Source organism: Phycodurus eques, chromosome 16 (assembly GCF_024500275.1).
Source record: "Phycodurus eques isolate BA_2022a chromosome 16, UOR_Pequ_1.1, whole genome shotgun sequence".
In the NCBI taxonomy this organism is placed as follows: Eukaryota; Metazoa; Chordata; class Actinopteri; order Syngnathiformes; family Syngnathidae; genus Phycodurus; species Phycodurus eques.
Genome location: NC_084540.1, coordinates 13,313,028 through 13,327,160, shown reverse-complemented (window position 1 = coordinate 13,327,160; position 14,133 = coordinate 13,313,028). Strand labels below are relative to the sequence as shown.

Here is a 14,133-nt window from a genome sequence, read left to right as displayed (position 1 = left end):
TCTGCAATTCCCGGGGGGAAATGTAGCATCTGTGAATGCTAGCGTCGGTAGTGCCCACCACTGCTGTTTTCGGTCTTAAGCATAACATTACGTCCACTGCGCACAGTGCGAGAGCTCTCGCACTTGTTTTAAGAGAAGAAAATTGTAAAACCTCAGGCAACCGATTCCTAGCCTCGGGATATCCGGTCCACAGCCCTCCAACCGATGTATCTAATGATTCCTCGCCGATTTTGTATCGATTATGGAGCCTGCTACCCATACAGTCGTATTTCTCGCCTTTACGAACGGATATCCGGTCGCATCGGTTTATGGTTCCCAACACTAGAAAGAAGTAGAAAGTACAGATAATGAATCGGTTTTCAGAAGTGGGAAGCAAAAGTAAAAAGTTGTCAGAACACAAAAGTATAGAGACCAGAAAACGCCAACTTATTTCCTTCCTACCACTTATGTGGTGTATGATTATTGGTATTTGTGCCAAGACAAGTTTCTCCCTATGGGAGACAAATAAAGAGAAGCCTTCAACCTAATGTGACTTATAATTGTGTTCCTTGTTTCATTTCATATTGCAGAAGGAGAATCAAAGTGTAAAGGATGTGCGTACAATGATTTGGGGAACTATTGCGGCAAGTGGTGTGTTGCCTTGTGCTAATATGCAGATGATGAGCCATTCCTGAGGCAGGGGGCGGGAGAGAACGATGTTGAGCGGACCAACAGCAGAGTCTTGGAAGTGCGCTCGAGCCCATCGCACTCATCAGGCCTCTCCGACCTCCTGAGAAGCAGAACCAGCACCCAAAGGACCGCAAGCTGCCAGGACAGGACCTCTTGCTGGATCACGTTCAAAGAAAAACAAGATTTTATTTGGGGTGGGGGGGATAACAATTGGAGCACTTTGAATGACTATTAGAATTAGTAGGCTACTTTTCAAAGCGTGGATCACGCCGGATTGTTGTGGTGCTTGGAACTTTTTTGGGGGACTACCGCAGGCGCGCATCAGTCTGGCGCACACAGCAATCTGAAGCTGCTGATCTATGCGGATTAAATCAAGTTTTTTGGGGGGGACAAAATCAGGTGACGGCGGACTGCCTTCTACAACCTCATCTTCGACCTCTGGATAGCTGACGTCACCGTGCGAAGACAGCTCGGGGCGCGCTCCGCAGGGAGAGAGCCGCGTACTGTCCGGGTCGGGAGAGCCAGTGTCCCCGCCGGCCGAGGACAGCGGGCCTCCGGAGCCTCCATAAATGCTCGGCCCGTCGCAGAAGCTCCAGGCTGGGCAGCAAGATGAGCTCCACCGTGCAGCTGCTGCTCGCGTTACTGGCGACGTGCGTGCGACTTGGCGCGGCCGAGGTGAGTGCGCATCTCGCAGTTGCAGCGACTTTTCACGCCGTACACGCGCGTGTGTCGGACACTCGATTAGGTACACTCGCACCACGGGAGGTGGCAAGAGTTGCGGGAAAAAATGTTGAGGCGTTGCTTGAACATCAGGTGTTATTGTTCGTCAAGTTTACAAAGCATCATGTTCAACCATTTCTTATTGTCAACAGAAGAAGGATCGAAACGCCGTTTAGTAACAAATAACCCTAACACAAAATATATATCAAATTAGAAAGACGAAATGCGGTGCAGTAGTTTAGATTATTTAGATGTGGAGCGGACTGCAACATATTAGCAATACTATGGCAATATTAAGAAGTCATTTGGTCATTTTACTATTGAGTAGCATGAAAGGTTACACCACTGGAAACAGCTGAGCATTTTATGTGTAGCCAATTTCTGTGGCCAGTAAGTCTACATTTCATATATGTGAACAGCCTGACTGTCAAATGTGATATACTGAAAGGCCTGCAGCAAAGGCTATACAATGTATTACTGCATTGGCACCATATAAACTAGTTTACTGATATAGTTTGCCACATCGTGAAGGGCTGATGATGATGTACCGTTTCAACCTTGATGTACCTTTCAACAGTATACGTTCATTAGATGCAAGGGAATGTTTTCTCTCTCTCTCTCTCTCTCTCTCTCTCTCTCTCTCTCTCTCTCTCTCTCTCTCTCCCCTGAATCACCCAAGAGCACCTGCTGGATAATAAAAGTCTCACTTCAAAGAGGGCTGCTTGGCGAGGTAAACAGTTATTCCTGCCATTAAGTGCCTATAAGAAGGATTGCTCAGGGGCAGGCACGTGCACGTGCACGTATACGTCGTCTTCTGTGGGTGAGGAGGCAATAAGCTGTGAGTGCACCATGATAGGCTCCCTGAATGCACCACATGGTGCATTTAGATGCTGCTGCTCCAGATGTGAAACTACCACAAATCAGTGAGCTGTATCTCTCTCTCTTGCTCGCTCTCTCTCACACACACACTGTAACTCCATTATAAAATGAACATGTGTTTGGATTGCAACCAGGAAATTATATTATGTTACTTTTAACAATGCCAGACAACTTCACATAGTGTTCGGAATACTAGCCCTGAAGATGACAAGCTATTCACATTCATGTGTCACGTGACGCTACAATACAAATCTATTCGCATAACACACTGAGGATGTTGAATCATGCAAAGACCTGTATAAAAAAAAAAAAAAAAAAAAAAAAAAAAAACGACAGGATGCATTTGTCTCACATGCACAGGTAAGGCAAAACATTTCAGAGTGGAATAGGGATGAACAGTTGCTGTTACGACGGCATGTACCACTACACTACCCAGTGCTGAACAGGAATGAATAGTAATTGACATTAAGTCTGTTTCAGTGTTACACTATGAAATCATATTTCCTGACAACTGAACAAGCAGTCGTAAATGTAAATGGGATTAAAAGACTTTGAAACATGTCACAGTTTGGGGTCGTTATCCTCACTCAGGAGGGCTGAAGTCACTTGTTCCCTGGAAGGAGCATCAGATAAAACATACAACGGAATTAGTAAAGTCTTCTGGGGTTTTAAAGATGAATCTGTATGATTGCATGCGAGAACAAATGGCTCAATTCGTCATTTCCTTCCAAAGTGCCTGAAATAAAGGTGAAACAATAATATATATATATATATATATATATATATATATATATACCTGTATGTGATGGATAACTTGCAAACCCCTGACATCAATGGCTGTTTTTTATGCCTTCTGTAGGCAGCACATTTAAAGGAAACCTCAATTTTGACAGGCAGCCTCATGGGCGTAAGTTAAAAGGACTTTGATGTATACAAGTGGGAATCCCCAGAGTTGAACTTTGAAAGTTGGAATAAGGCATATATGCAAACTTCAAACATCATTATTATCATCAAAATGGCTTCAAGTCACACACAGTGTTGTGTGGCCAGTCAGTTCCATTTATTTCAACAAGCGACCGCCAAAGGGAAAACACACATTTACACATACACTAGCCCCAAAATTCGAAACACCTGCATTTGATCCAATAAAAAACTCCACAAACAAAATAGTAACTGACATTGTCACATAGGGATTCAATTTCCTGTTTGTAAAAAAACAAAAATTTAATTATGATTACTATGGTTGTAGTTTGCTGTGGTGTACAAGTGCACCGCATCATAGATGATAATTTCCCCTAAATTATAATAATATATCATTGCATATAATAACAATATCCAGACACTGTGCAAGTACGCCTTCTGGGGGCTGTGAGCGGCATAGTGATGACATCAGAGCAAATACTTTGACAACATCGCGGCGTCATTATTTTGCTATCCATGAGCTCGCTATTGACCCTTTCCCCAAAAAGCAAAAAAGATTTTGGAACATCTAAACTTTTGGACAAAATATATATATATATTTTTAAATGAAGCTGTTGAGTGGGGGTGCTGCCATTAATTGCAATAAAAACAAGCTGGGGAATAATAAGAAAACCACATGCTCTGGGTTCAAAACTCAACTCTCCTGTGTGGCGTTTGTATGTCCCCCCCCCATGCTCGCTGAGGTTTTCCCCAGGTACTCCTGCTTCCACCCTCATTCCCAAAACATGCTGAAGATGCGAAATTGTCCATAGATGTGAATGTGAGTTTAAACGGTTGTTTGTCTAAGTGTCCTGCGATTGGTGACTCCATTCATTAAAATAAACACATCCAAGTCACATGTCTGTGATGTATCACACACATGCAATTAGTTTTAATTTCAGTGACCACTTGTGAAAAATCCCACGTGTGCTGAGACACAACCAAGCCCTCTTTCCCTCCCTCCCTCCCTCCCGCCATAATTACATACGATTAGACGATCGTGCTCCTCCCCTGCAGACGTACCTGGCATTCCTCAATACGTCCAGTAGACGCTCCAGAGAGGCGGCCCACTCGAGTCTACCTGATTAGGGGATCTCTATTTAAGTTTAATTTCTGGTTCTGCGGTCACAGTCACATTCACCAACACTGATGCACAATGGCAGGGGTGTAAAACTTTGTTTTGGTCGCGGGCCACATCGTAGTTATGGTTGACCTCAGGGCGTATAACGGTAAAACGACATAAATGTTTAATCGCTAGTAGTGTAGTGCTACACCAGGAATCAGTGCAACAGTAACAGTGTGATTTTGCTATACATGCACTAATATGTAATGACATTTGTTTTTGATGTAGCTCCACTTCAAAGAGCTAGGGAAGGTTTGTACTGTGCTAGCCTTTTTGGCGTGCTGCACCGACATTCCCATTTGCATGATGCCATTTAAAATAAGTAAAGTTCATCCTTTAACCAGAAGCTGAGCTTCACTGTGTTTGTTAATGGACTTGATGTGTAACAACAGCTTGAGGGGGTTACACTTCTTTCCCTCACCTATGTAATATGTTCAGTGTAGGAACCCTAATAACTGTGTCATCAATAATATATAATTGATCCTGCATTTGAGTATCATTTTTATAATGGAAACTATTTTTGAACTTAAGTCAAGGTCACATGAAATGGATGGATTGAGGCTCCATTATACAGAATTGACATTTGTTATTGTAGATTATTAGCATTTGTTTTTGTTTAACTAATGTATTGTCTCTTTCATCGGTAGCTAACCATTCAATGACCCAGATTTCACAAGACGGTGTCCACTTCAGATATTTAGTTTACAATCATCAGTTGACCAACGAACCTTTTCTCTCAAATGAATGTCACTTCGCTTTTGAGGCGCTACCATATTGCTTCTTTTACAGAAATCCGACCTAATGAACCAATTCTAATACACAACTCTCTTTGTGTTATGAGTGTGCGCATCCCTCCTAAATACCGGACATACTGAATGCTATTATTTCCTGTATAGATTTAAGTTGCATAAATCAATACTGCGCATTTTTATTTATTTTTTTGACATCAGGTTTGTTTAACAGAAGCCAAGCGTTTAGAAATACATTTCTAAACACTGCTTACAATTACATTTCATGACAGCAGGCAGGGCTGTGGAAAAAAGGGTCACGTCCTATAATTAACATCAGACACAATTATCCAAGCAAGCAGGTTCGCTCTGTTGGCGAGGAAAGGAACTAATGATGACTCCTTTGGGGCATCTGCAGCTCTACAACAGAGATGGGAGCGGAATTACAGCAGGCATTTCCCGGCCGGGCTGTTGGAGACTCTGAAATGGCAACCAACAATGCAGGAAAAGGCCTATAGTAGTACGGGCCCGGTCGAAATACTCGCTCATGCACGGATGGTTGCTTCCTTTGGCTGAAACCTGCTTTCTAGAGGAATTTGTTAAATTCTCCAGATTTCAGATGGACTCTCACACATGCTTATACTGTACATACAGGACATTTTACAGCTATTTGCATTCTGTTGTGTTGAAAGTGTCAGACAATAAAAATAAGTATTATCCCAAAGGTATTATGTTTGTGCTGGACCATTTACCATAAATTAACAACAGGATTAAAAATTGAGTCTTGCAGCACGGAAGAAGTGCTGTACTAAAAACAACTCATTTTATCCGATAAAGACTTTCTAGGCCATATTTTGTTAACATATATTATTTCGAATGCACTTTCAAGTAAGACTAAAATGTAATATACCATTGACATTGCATGACTTATTACAAATATATTGAACTGAATGGAAAATGACAATTTTCAGATTTTTGAGAACACAAACAGTAGTTTCAAAAACTTTTATTACATTCATATCTCTCCTGAGTTGTCTCATGATGCACTTGGCACACTCTGAAGATCATTTTCACTGGCTGCATGTGTGTTATGGCAAAGCGTCCACAGAGCATTTGAACCAGTGCGAGCAAGTGTCCCAACCCCATGTCTGATCCTTGTCCATTCTAACCCGTCTTTTATTCATCTATTATCCCTCCTTTTTGACATGTGCCTGCCTCCCTTCTCTTCTCCTCTTCTCTCTGTATCACTCCTTCCCCCACTTCCTGGCTCCTTCCTGGCTCCTTTGACCCCTAAATGTTAGCAGATGAGAAGACACAACGCCAATAGTCATTCAACCCGTTCTTAGTGACCATTGTGTGTCTGCTTTGGTTAATACTCACCCCCCTACCTCCACCACTGTCACCCCCCTTGCCCAATAATGACTGAGGGAGGGGGAGGGGGGTGTGGGGGGGTTAAACCCACAGTCAGCTCATGATTACAATGTGGTGTGTTGCATTTAGTTAAATACAAGGATTCATCGAGTGTTATTTTATCATTAACTTGTGAAAATGTTGAAAGAAACCCTTATTTGGATCAACACCAAATTCAACACCTTCAAGTATCACCTCCTGCACATGCATCTATTTTTCTTCACAATGCAAATTCAATGAAAAAAACCCATTTCTATTGTACAATATAGTGAGTTGTGTGGTGTCCATTTTGACTTGTTTAAATTGCCTATGTTGGTACTTGCCCTGAAAAGAGGCTACTACCTGAAAAATTAAGGGAAATGTCTAAAATGCCTTTTCACAGTGTTAACAATAACATTCCTGGATTCACACATTTCTATGCATCCACACCCAAATGCAATGGGTTCCAGTACTGATTTATCCCAACCCTGTTAACTAACCGTGAATAAAAAAAAAATTCTATTCATGTTTTTTTTTTTTGTGTGTGTTTTTTCAGGGGGGTCCACTTCCTGCAGCCCTGGTGGAGCTGGTTAGAAACAGTCCCATCTCGTCCATTGAAGATCTTCAGCTTCTTCTGCTCACTGATTCCGTAGGTAAAGAACTGCTCATTTGAATTCAATTCGTTCTGCATACATGTGATCATTTTACCACAGTTTTAATAATAAATGGATACATGTTGAAGAAAATATGTCACACATTTGTGTTTTACCCCAATCATATTGTAGGAAAAAATTTAATGAATGTTTTGTCTTTTCCCCCTCGCACACTGCATGGAGGATTGCATGATGCTGTATGGATTAAAAAGATGAACAAATATCTGTTAATTAACTATTACAAAGACATGCAAAACTATGTTAAGTCAACAAAGACAGCACAGTCAATTGGATTCATGTGATCAAACGTTGTTGCAAATAAAATAAGGGTTGAATTGATTAGTACAGTAGTCAACTTCACAACTCTGCATTGGCTTTACGCTTGAAGTCAACCACTCGCAAATAACGTTTTTGGCATTTTGTCTTCCAATCGGCCAATGTACTGAGGGCTTTCAAGTGTTTATGTGTGCTTTGTGGCGCAAAATTAGTTGGGGCATGCTGTATTGTGCTGAAAAAAATAATGACATCGATTAATCGACTTCGGCTCAACTTTCATCACATTATAGTCGACGACAAAAAAAAAAACCATTTAGTTGTTCAACCACTAATATAAAACCAGAACCTCACACAGGAGAGTGCAGACCTCCACCAAAACCAAACCATCCCCATGTGGACCTGCACCAAATTGTACGCCTTCGAAGCTACCCATCTCCTGCATTTGCCTGAATTTGGTCTTTAAGATGCATGTATTATTCACCGAGATATTGAAGACAATGTTGAAAATGCACGATCCTGCCATACTGACAACTTGTCAAGTGGGACAAAGAACACACTTACTGGTGTAGCAATAACTCAGAATAGCTAACATTTTAAAGAAGAACAAGCAGGGAGACCAGGGAGAGAAATCCACACAATAAACATGAAAAGTGGTCAATTATTTGGGATGTTTGCATTAATCACAGGCTGTATGTGTTTACTGCTTTGTCTCAGATGAGGAGGAGGGAAACTCAGCAGTAAATGGAGGTCACAGACTACCAAGAAGCCTGGGTAAGCACCCTGCGCCCCCTTTTTTAAACGTGTCACTTGTGAAAAATTGGTCGGCTATAACCTCTACCAAAGGAATATATCACATAGCATGACTTTTCTCATACCCAAGCCTGTCAAAAAAGAAGCCAGAAAAGACATGTCTGATAATGTGTCTATGTGCATGTCATGATAAATGCACACACAACCGTGTTAGTAGGACGTTGGAGTGCTGGCATGGAGGATTCCTGATTTTCCTCATGAATGTAAACGTACTCCATCTTCATTAGGCCGCCTCTCCGGCCAGTGATTAATGTGACAATTTTGGTCTTAGTGACATCCTAAAATCATTCCCATTAACCTTTTTTGGCAATCTATGATAAAACAGATGTCTTAAGTGGTCAGTGTCAGTCTCCAACAGTTGGTGCACGATGAAGGATTCCCTCCAGCATGAGGAGAATAATGACCTTGCATTAAACCATATGTTAATCCTGATGAAAGCTTTATTTTCCTACAACTACTTTCTATCCTCTCATATTGGCATAGGTTTGGTCTGATGCAACTAATGATAATAACAACAATAATAGTGACAGACTGGAATGAAATACTGTATGGTGCACGTCCTCTTTTTTCAAGATTTCATTACTCGGCACGCATTACATCTTCTGTGGCTTGTAGTCTACATGTCACTCATTAAATACACCACCAGTGATTGGCAAAAAAAAATAAAAATAAAAAAAAAAACATTGTATGGAAATAGGTCAAGTCAACCCAAAGCAGCAGGAATGGATGTTTCAGGTTTTTTTTTTTTTTTTTTTAAAAGCCCAATTCATTCATTTTAGAAGGAACAGGTATTGTTTGATTCAGCAGAAAAGTTCAATGGAAAGTAGAACGACAAGATTATAATCACTTGTTTTTTGCTGCTTTGGTTGTTTTCATTGTTATGGGTTTGTTGCCTTGTGGAATATCCTGTCTAATATGAAATGAGGATGATGTCATTTTATATATATATATATATATATATATATATATATATATATCCAGAAATTCATTCCTGATTTGAATTAATTTCTGGATATATATATTTGATGCGCTTATGTAAGAATAACATCTCAATTATCTTCAGAATCCAACTGAACAAACTAGTGTTATTAATATAAGTTATCCTCATGTTAATTCTAATGTCAGTTATCAGGCTCACAATTGTCTTGGTCTCCTTCCTCAGTTGCTCAGCCAGCCCAGCAGGCTGTGTGTAAAGTTCGCACAGAGGTAGTGGAGGTCACCAGGGCAATGTTAGATCGAAGCAACGCTAACTTCCTGCTATGGCCGCCATGCGTTGAGGTTCAGCGTTGCTCTGGTTGCTGTAACACCAAAAGCCTGCAGTGCGTCCCTTTTGTCACACACACCAGATATCTGCAGGCAAGCAACCACACTGTACATACCGATCATACATGTCTGCTCAAGGTGTAAGTAAGATCATTAAGGGTAAATCGTCTCATCTTCTGTAGGTCATGAAGATTGAATACATAAATAAAAGACCCACTTATGCTAAAGCGGTGGTGTCAGTAATGGACCACGTGGAGTGCCGATGTCAGCCTATGCCAAGACAGCAGCTACTGAAGAGAAAATCCTCTCGCCGGCATCACGGCCACAAGGACCAGTATCGCAACCAGACGCTCAGCCAAGGACACAGACAGGTACTGTACATTAAAAAAATATATATATATATTGTTCAAGCCCATTGCATCACTCAGTACTCAATACAAGATTGTTTTGACTTTTACGGTCAAGGTCAAGGTGCACACCAAGGATGAGCTACATCAGTGGGATGAACTGAAGCAGAACCAGGGTTCCCTCCTGGTGGACCTCCTGGAGCAACACTGGAGCTCCAGAGGAGACACGTTCACTGAGCCTGGCGAAGGCTACAGTCTGGCTGCAGAGGAATCATCTCTACCTGAAGAGTCTGTTCTCATTGGCCCACACTGGACACACAACTCCACAGGGTTCCTGCAGACTAAAACCCAAAGGGAGAATAAGGAGACCAAAGAAAGGATGTCAGAAGGAAACAAGACTCTGTCTTCAGTGGCTCATGTTGGCATGGCTAAAATGTTAGAAGATAATGTGGGGCTCATCAATCTTGAAGGAATGATTATTGATGGACCAAAGGGCAGGAATGAAGGTACACAAATACACAGTCCATCTAGGCAGGAAGAAAAATCTGCATTTCCAAAGCCTGTCACTCAAAAACCTCAAACCAAGTGGAGTTCAATTGAGGAAGCCATTGGCAGGTTTGGGAGCAGGTTCAGACCCACCAAAGAACCCAACCCGGACCCTCGGGAACAGACCAGGCGGAGAGACAACAAGACTCCAGAGGAGGTGAGAATTCTGCAGATTGCACAGCAAAGGTTAGAGGAGGAGAGAAAAGAGCTGTTCCTGCTTCACAAGAGGTTGGACCAAGAGAAGGAGATACTAAAACAACAGCAAAAGAAACGAGAGGAGGAGCAACGCCTCCTACGTAGCAGACATCCTTACTTGCAAACAACAACGGCACCGTGGCCAGGTACAACAGAGTTCACTGCTCCCCCAAGTAGCATACTTTATTTTGTGTATTAGGGAACAATTTCATGGCTCTGTAAAAAAAAAAGTTTTTGTAATGGGATTCTTGAAAGTTTTCACCAGGCCAGTGGTAAAGAAACACTACAGTGTAGTGCCTACATGCTTGCACACCAACTGCTTATCCTCCCGAGTCTAATCCTAAAACCACTTTTAAAAACTCTCCAATGTGTGACAAATAAAAGTAACACCACTCCTTGGACAGCACTATAGTTAATGGGTCCCTTGAAAAGTGCTACGAGAGTAGTTATTATGATCCATACATACATTTTCTAATATTAACACATACTTTGCTGGAGAAGCAAAAAGTTAAATATTTGCAGTAATCAGAAGCGTAACAATAGAGCCGGCATTTATTTGCCTGTTCTTTTCAGACAGAACTCACCGAAGCAAGACTTTTGTGGTACAAGTGCGTGCTCAAAGAGCTGATGCTGGCTGCACTATTAACATAATTAGATGCGTAGTGACATCACCATGACAACGACACTTGCTTTAAGTTAAAGTGGCGTGGACAAGTGGGTCTCTCTGGTGTTTAACATACTCTGATCGCAGCTGGCGGCTTTCTGACCGTTATGCCTCTGATTTGGGTTCAGAAGCTTGCGAATTTGTGGGTCAACTTCAACCTCCTATATATAGCACATCGGTAGCTTATACACGGGACAATAGCTTAGATGGCCAGAGTGAAAGAGGCTTTTGAAAAAGGCTGACACACTTCCATACTGGTTTGTACACACTTACACTTTCTTTACATTTTCAAGCTCCAAAATGCGGTTATACTGTACATGAAAGCCCCCCCACCACACATTTTTTTGGTGTAACACAAATAATCCATACATTATTTCTTGTCCCCACAGAGATAACGCCAATGGCCACCAAACAACGTTCAACAGATCCAGCAGGGCCCAGACCTCCAGCACATCCAAAGAGAAGGATGAGGAAGAATCGAAAACGGATAAGCAAGGCAGCTATGAGAGCAATGCTAATGTAAACCCTTTCAGAATTCCAGGTGAGTTGACAGAATTCTGCGGATGTTTTGTCTTTCACTCACAAAAAGGCTACTAATCATGTATTTGGACTTTCAGGAGCACAAGGTGAACTTGGAGTATGGATAATCCAGGTCTTAATAAAAGTGACTACTCCTCAGTGACTCTATTGTTTGAAGAAGCCATAACTGCACCTGGATGGAGTAAAAGGGAAGAAGAAGGCAGAAAAAACATTTCTGCAAAAGTTGGAAGTGGCACCCAAAGACTTGCCAAAAATGTGTGCCATATTTCCTGCATTTGAACAGAACTGTAGAAATCCGTGTAACTTCTCTACATGGATGCTTGTTTTGAGATCAGAAGAGAGAAATTGCACTTCTATGTTGACATAAATATTGGCATTTAATGACAAAGTCAGTTTCTGAAAGACTGCAGACAAAGTGCAGACTTCCAAATGCAACGCTGTGGTCTACTATACTGATGACATATGAATTGTAAGAGGGCTGCACACCAAAGTTAAGTTGACTAAGATAACGTTTAATTACCAATGAAAACAGTGAATACGTCTCGACCATATTTAATTCCATTTTATCCATCACAAACACTGGAATTAAGCGGATGTGATTAGCATGACAAATCAAAACAAAGGTGAGCAGGGGATGATGTTACACCTGTGGCCTTTCTGCTTTTTACATTATTATTTATTTACCACAACTACTACTAAGGGTTAACCTTCTTCACCAGTTTTGAAAACACATGTAACAATGTCATGCAAGTCAGGGTTCTAACTGAACAATGTGTGTTACTTTTTGAGTTGTATTTTTTTTTCTTTTTTTTTGCAAAAAGGTTAAACCTTCAGTGTATTGTTGCGTTGAGTTTGTATGCCAAGTGTGTGTTTGCTTTTTATGTTTGTTTAGTGTGTGTCAGAACCCTTCCTTTTATTTGAAAGCAACATCCATCTCCCACTGGTGACTTTTTGGTTGAACCAATCACATTCCTCAGTTAAAAAAAAAAGAAAAAAAGAAAATGTATATATATATATATATATATATATATATACACACACAAACATCAAATTTAGCATGTTAAAGTGTCCAGATTTGTTTGTGTACACTGTGGACCTTTTATTTGCAGAACATGATTAAGAGTCAGGTAGTGTTGTGTAGTTCATGTCCCCATCAGTGATGGCAGGAAGAAACACACTGTTGTTGTTGTTCTGTGTTTAAAAATCCGTAATCAGAAACATAAGTTATTGAAAAGTGTGTATGTTCTACTTGTCAACTTACAACTGTTACTGATTTTGTCTCTTTTATTATGAGTTTTGAGAAAACAAACAAACAAACAAACAACTAATGATATTTTCTCATGGTAAAAAGCTCATGTGCTAAAAATAGTGTTGTTTTGTCTTTTTATTGCATACCATCAAATGGCAGGCCATAGTAAGTGTGCCTGTTTCCACTTAAAATTATTCTCTCACACAGCGCAACTCAGTGTTTTTCTTACTAATGGCCCTTTACATCTTTAAATGCTACATTAAACCTGAGTAAAATACAGTATATGGGATTACATGAGAGGTCGATGTGTAGGTGAACTCTGACACTGTCCTTGTGGTTTGCATCGCACCCACCCAATAGCCACAAGCATGATTTTAGCGCTTCACGGTCATCATCCGCTCCTTTTTGGTCCAAAACAAATTGTCCCAAATGATGTTTAATTTGACACATTGACTGAGGTGTTGCCCTGCTATACACATGTGACTCTTCAGCCTCAATGTACATTTGTGCAGCCAGTATTCCTCCATGTGGCCCTACTGTCGATCTCACACACACATAACACTTTTAAACAGCAGACCGTCTCCAAATTCATCATGGAGGCGGGAAGCCAGTGGTCCTCTCGCACGACACCCCCGCAATCTTCAAACAGGAGCGAGGAGGAGGTGGAGGGGGAGGAGGAAAAAGGCGTGGAGCCTTGTTGACTGTGAGAAGCATGTTCATGCTCATTTCGGACACACACAGGGGTCAAGCACTGTGACAATGTGGGCGTGTCTCGCAGGACCAAGGATGGTTCAAAGCGGACTAAGTGACCTTAAAGGATGATATGGTTTGTTGAGTCTTAACAACACTGAGACCTAACCAGTGAACAGCTACTGGAAAAAATAGAATCAACCATCATTTAATGCACTGGTTTACACCTACATTTTAGTCCAAGGGGGAGCGCTGCATCTGACGTTTTTTTTCCATCTGCTCCGTGCACCGGTGGCAGATCGAATAATCCAGGGCAGACAAAACCAGACGTTGCAGAAGCAATGCATCTTGTTGCAAAAGTCACAACTTTAAAAGTGAAATTCCCTGATAGACTGCATATGAATGTGGAAAATTCCAAAGAGATAAATGAAT

The 14,133-nt window shown here is 41.3% G+C and overlaps 1 protein-coding gene across 1 annotated transcript; it reads left to right on the top strand.

Moving 5' to 3' along the window:
• The first annotated feature begins 741 nt into the window (after positions 1 to 741).
• Positions 742 to 13,022, top strand: pdgfbb (platelet-derived growth factor beta polypeptide b). The gene is made up of 8 exons (XM_061700713.1): positions 742 to 1,344; positions 7,025 to 7,121; positions 8,112 to 8,168; positions 9,370 to 9,563; positions 9,653 to 9,841; positions 9,936 to 10,704; positions 11,612 to 11,763; positions 11,840 to 13,022. The coding sequence occupies exons 1-7, from the start codon at positions 1,279 to 1,281 to the stop codon at positions 11,743 to 11,745; spliced, it is 1,506 nt and encodes a 501-aa protein (XP_061556697.1). The 5' UTR covers positions 742 to 1,278; the 3' UTR covers positions 11,746 to 11,763; positions 11,840 to 13,022.
• Positions 13,023 to 14,133: the final 1,111 nt, after the last annotated feature.

Coding starts and splice junctions, on each gene's coding strand:
- pdgfbb (XM_061700713.1), top strand. CDS start 1,279: ATGAGCTCCACCGTGCAGCTGCTGCTCGCGTTACTGGCGACGTGCGTG. Junction 1,345..7,024: donor TGCGACTTGGCGCGGCCGAG/GTGAGTGCGCAT, acceptor GTGTTTTTTCAG/GGGGGTCCACTTCCTGCAGC. Junction 7,122..8,111: donor TCTGCTCACTGATTCCGTAG/GTAAAGAACTGC, acceptor GCTTTGTCTCAG/ATGAGGAGGAGGGAAACTCA.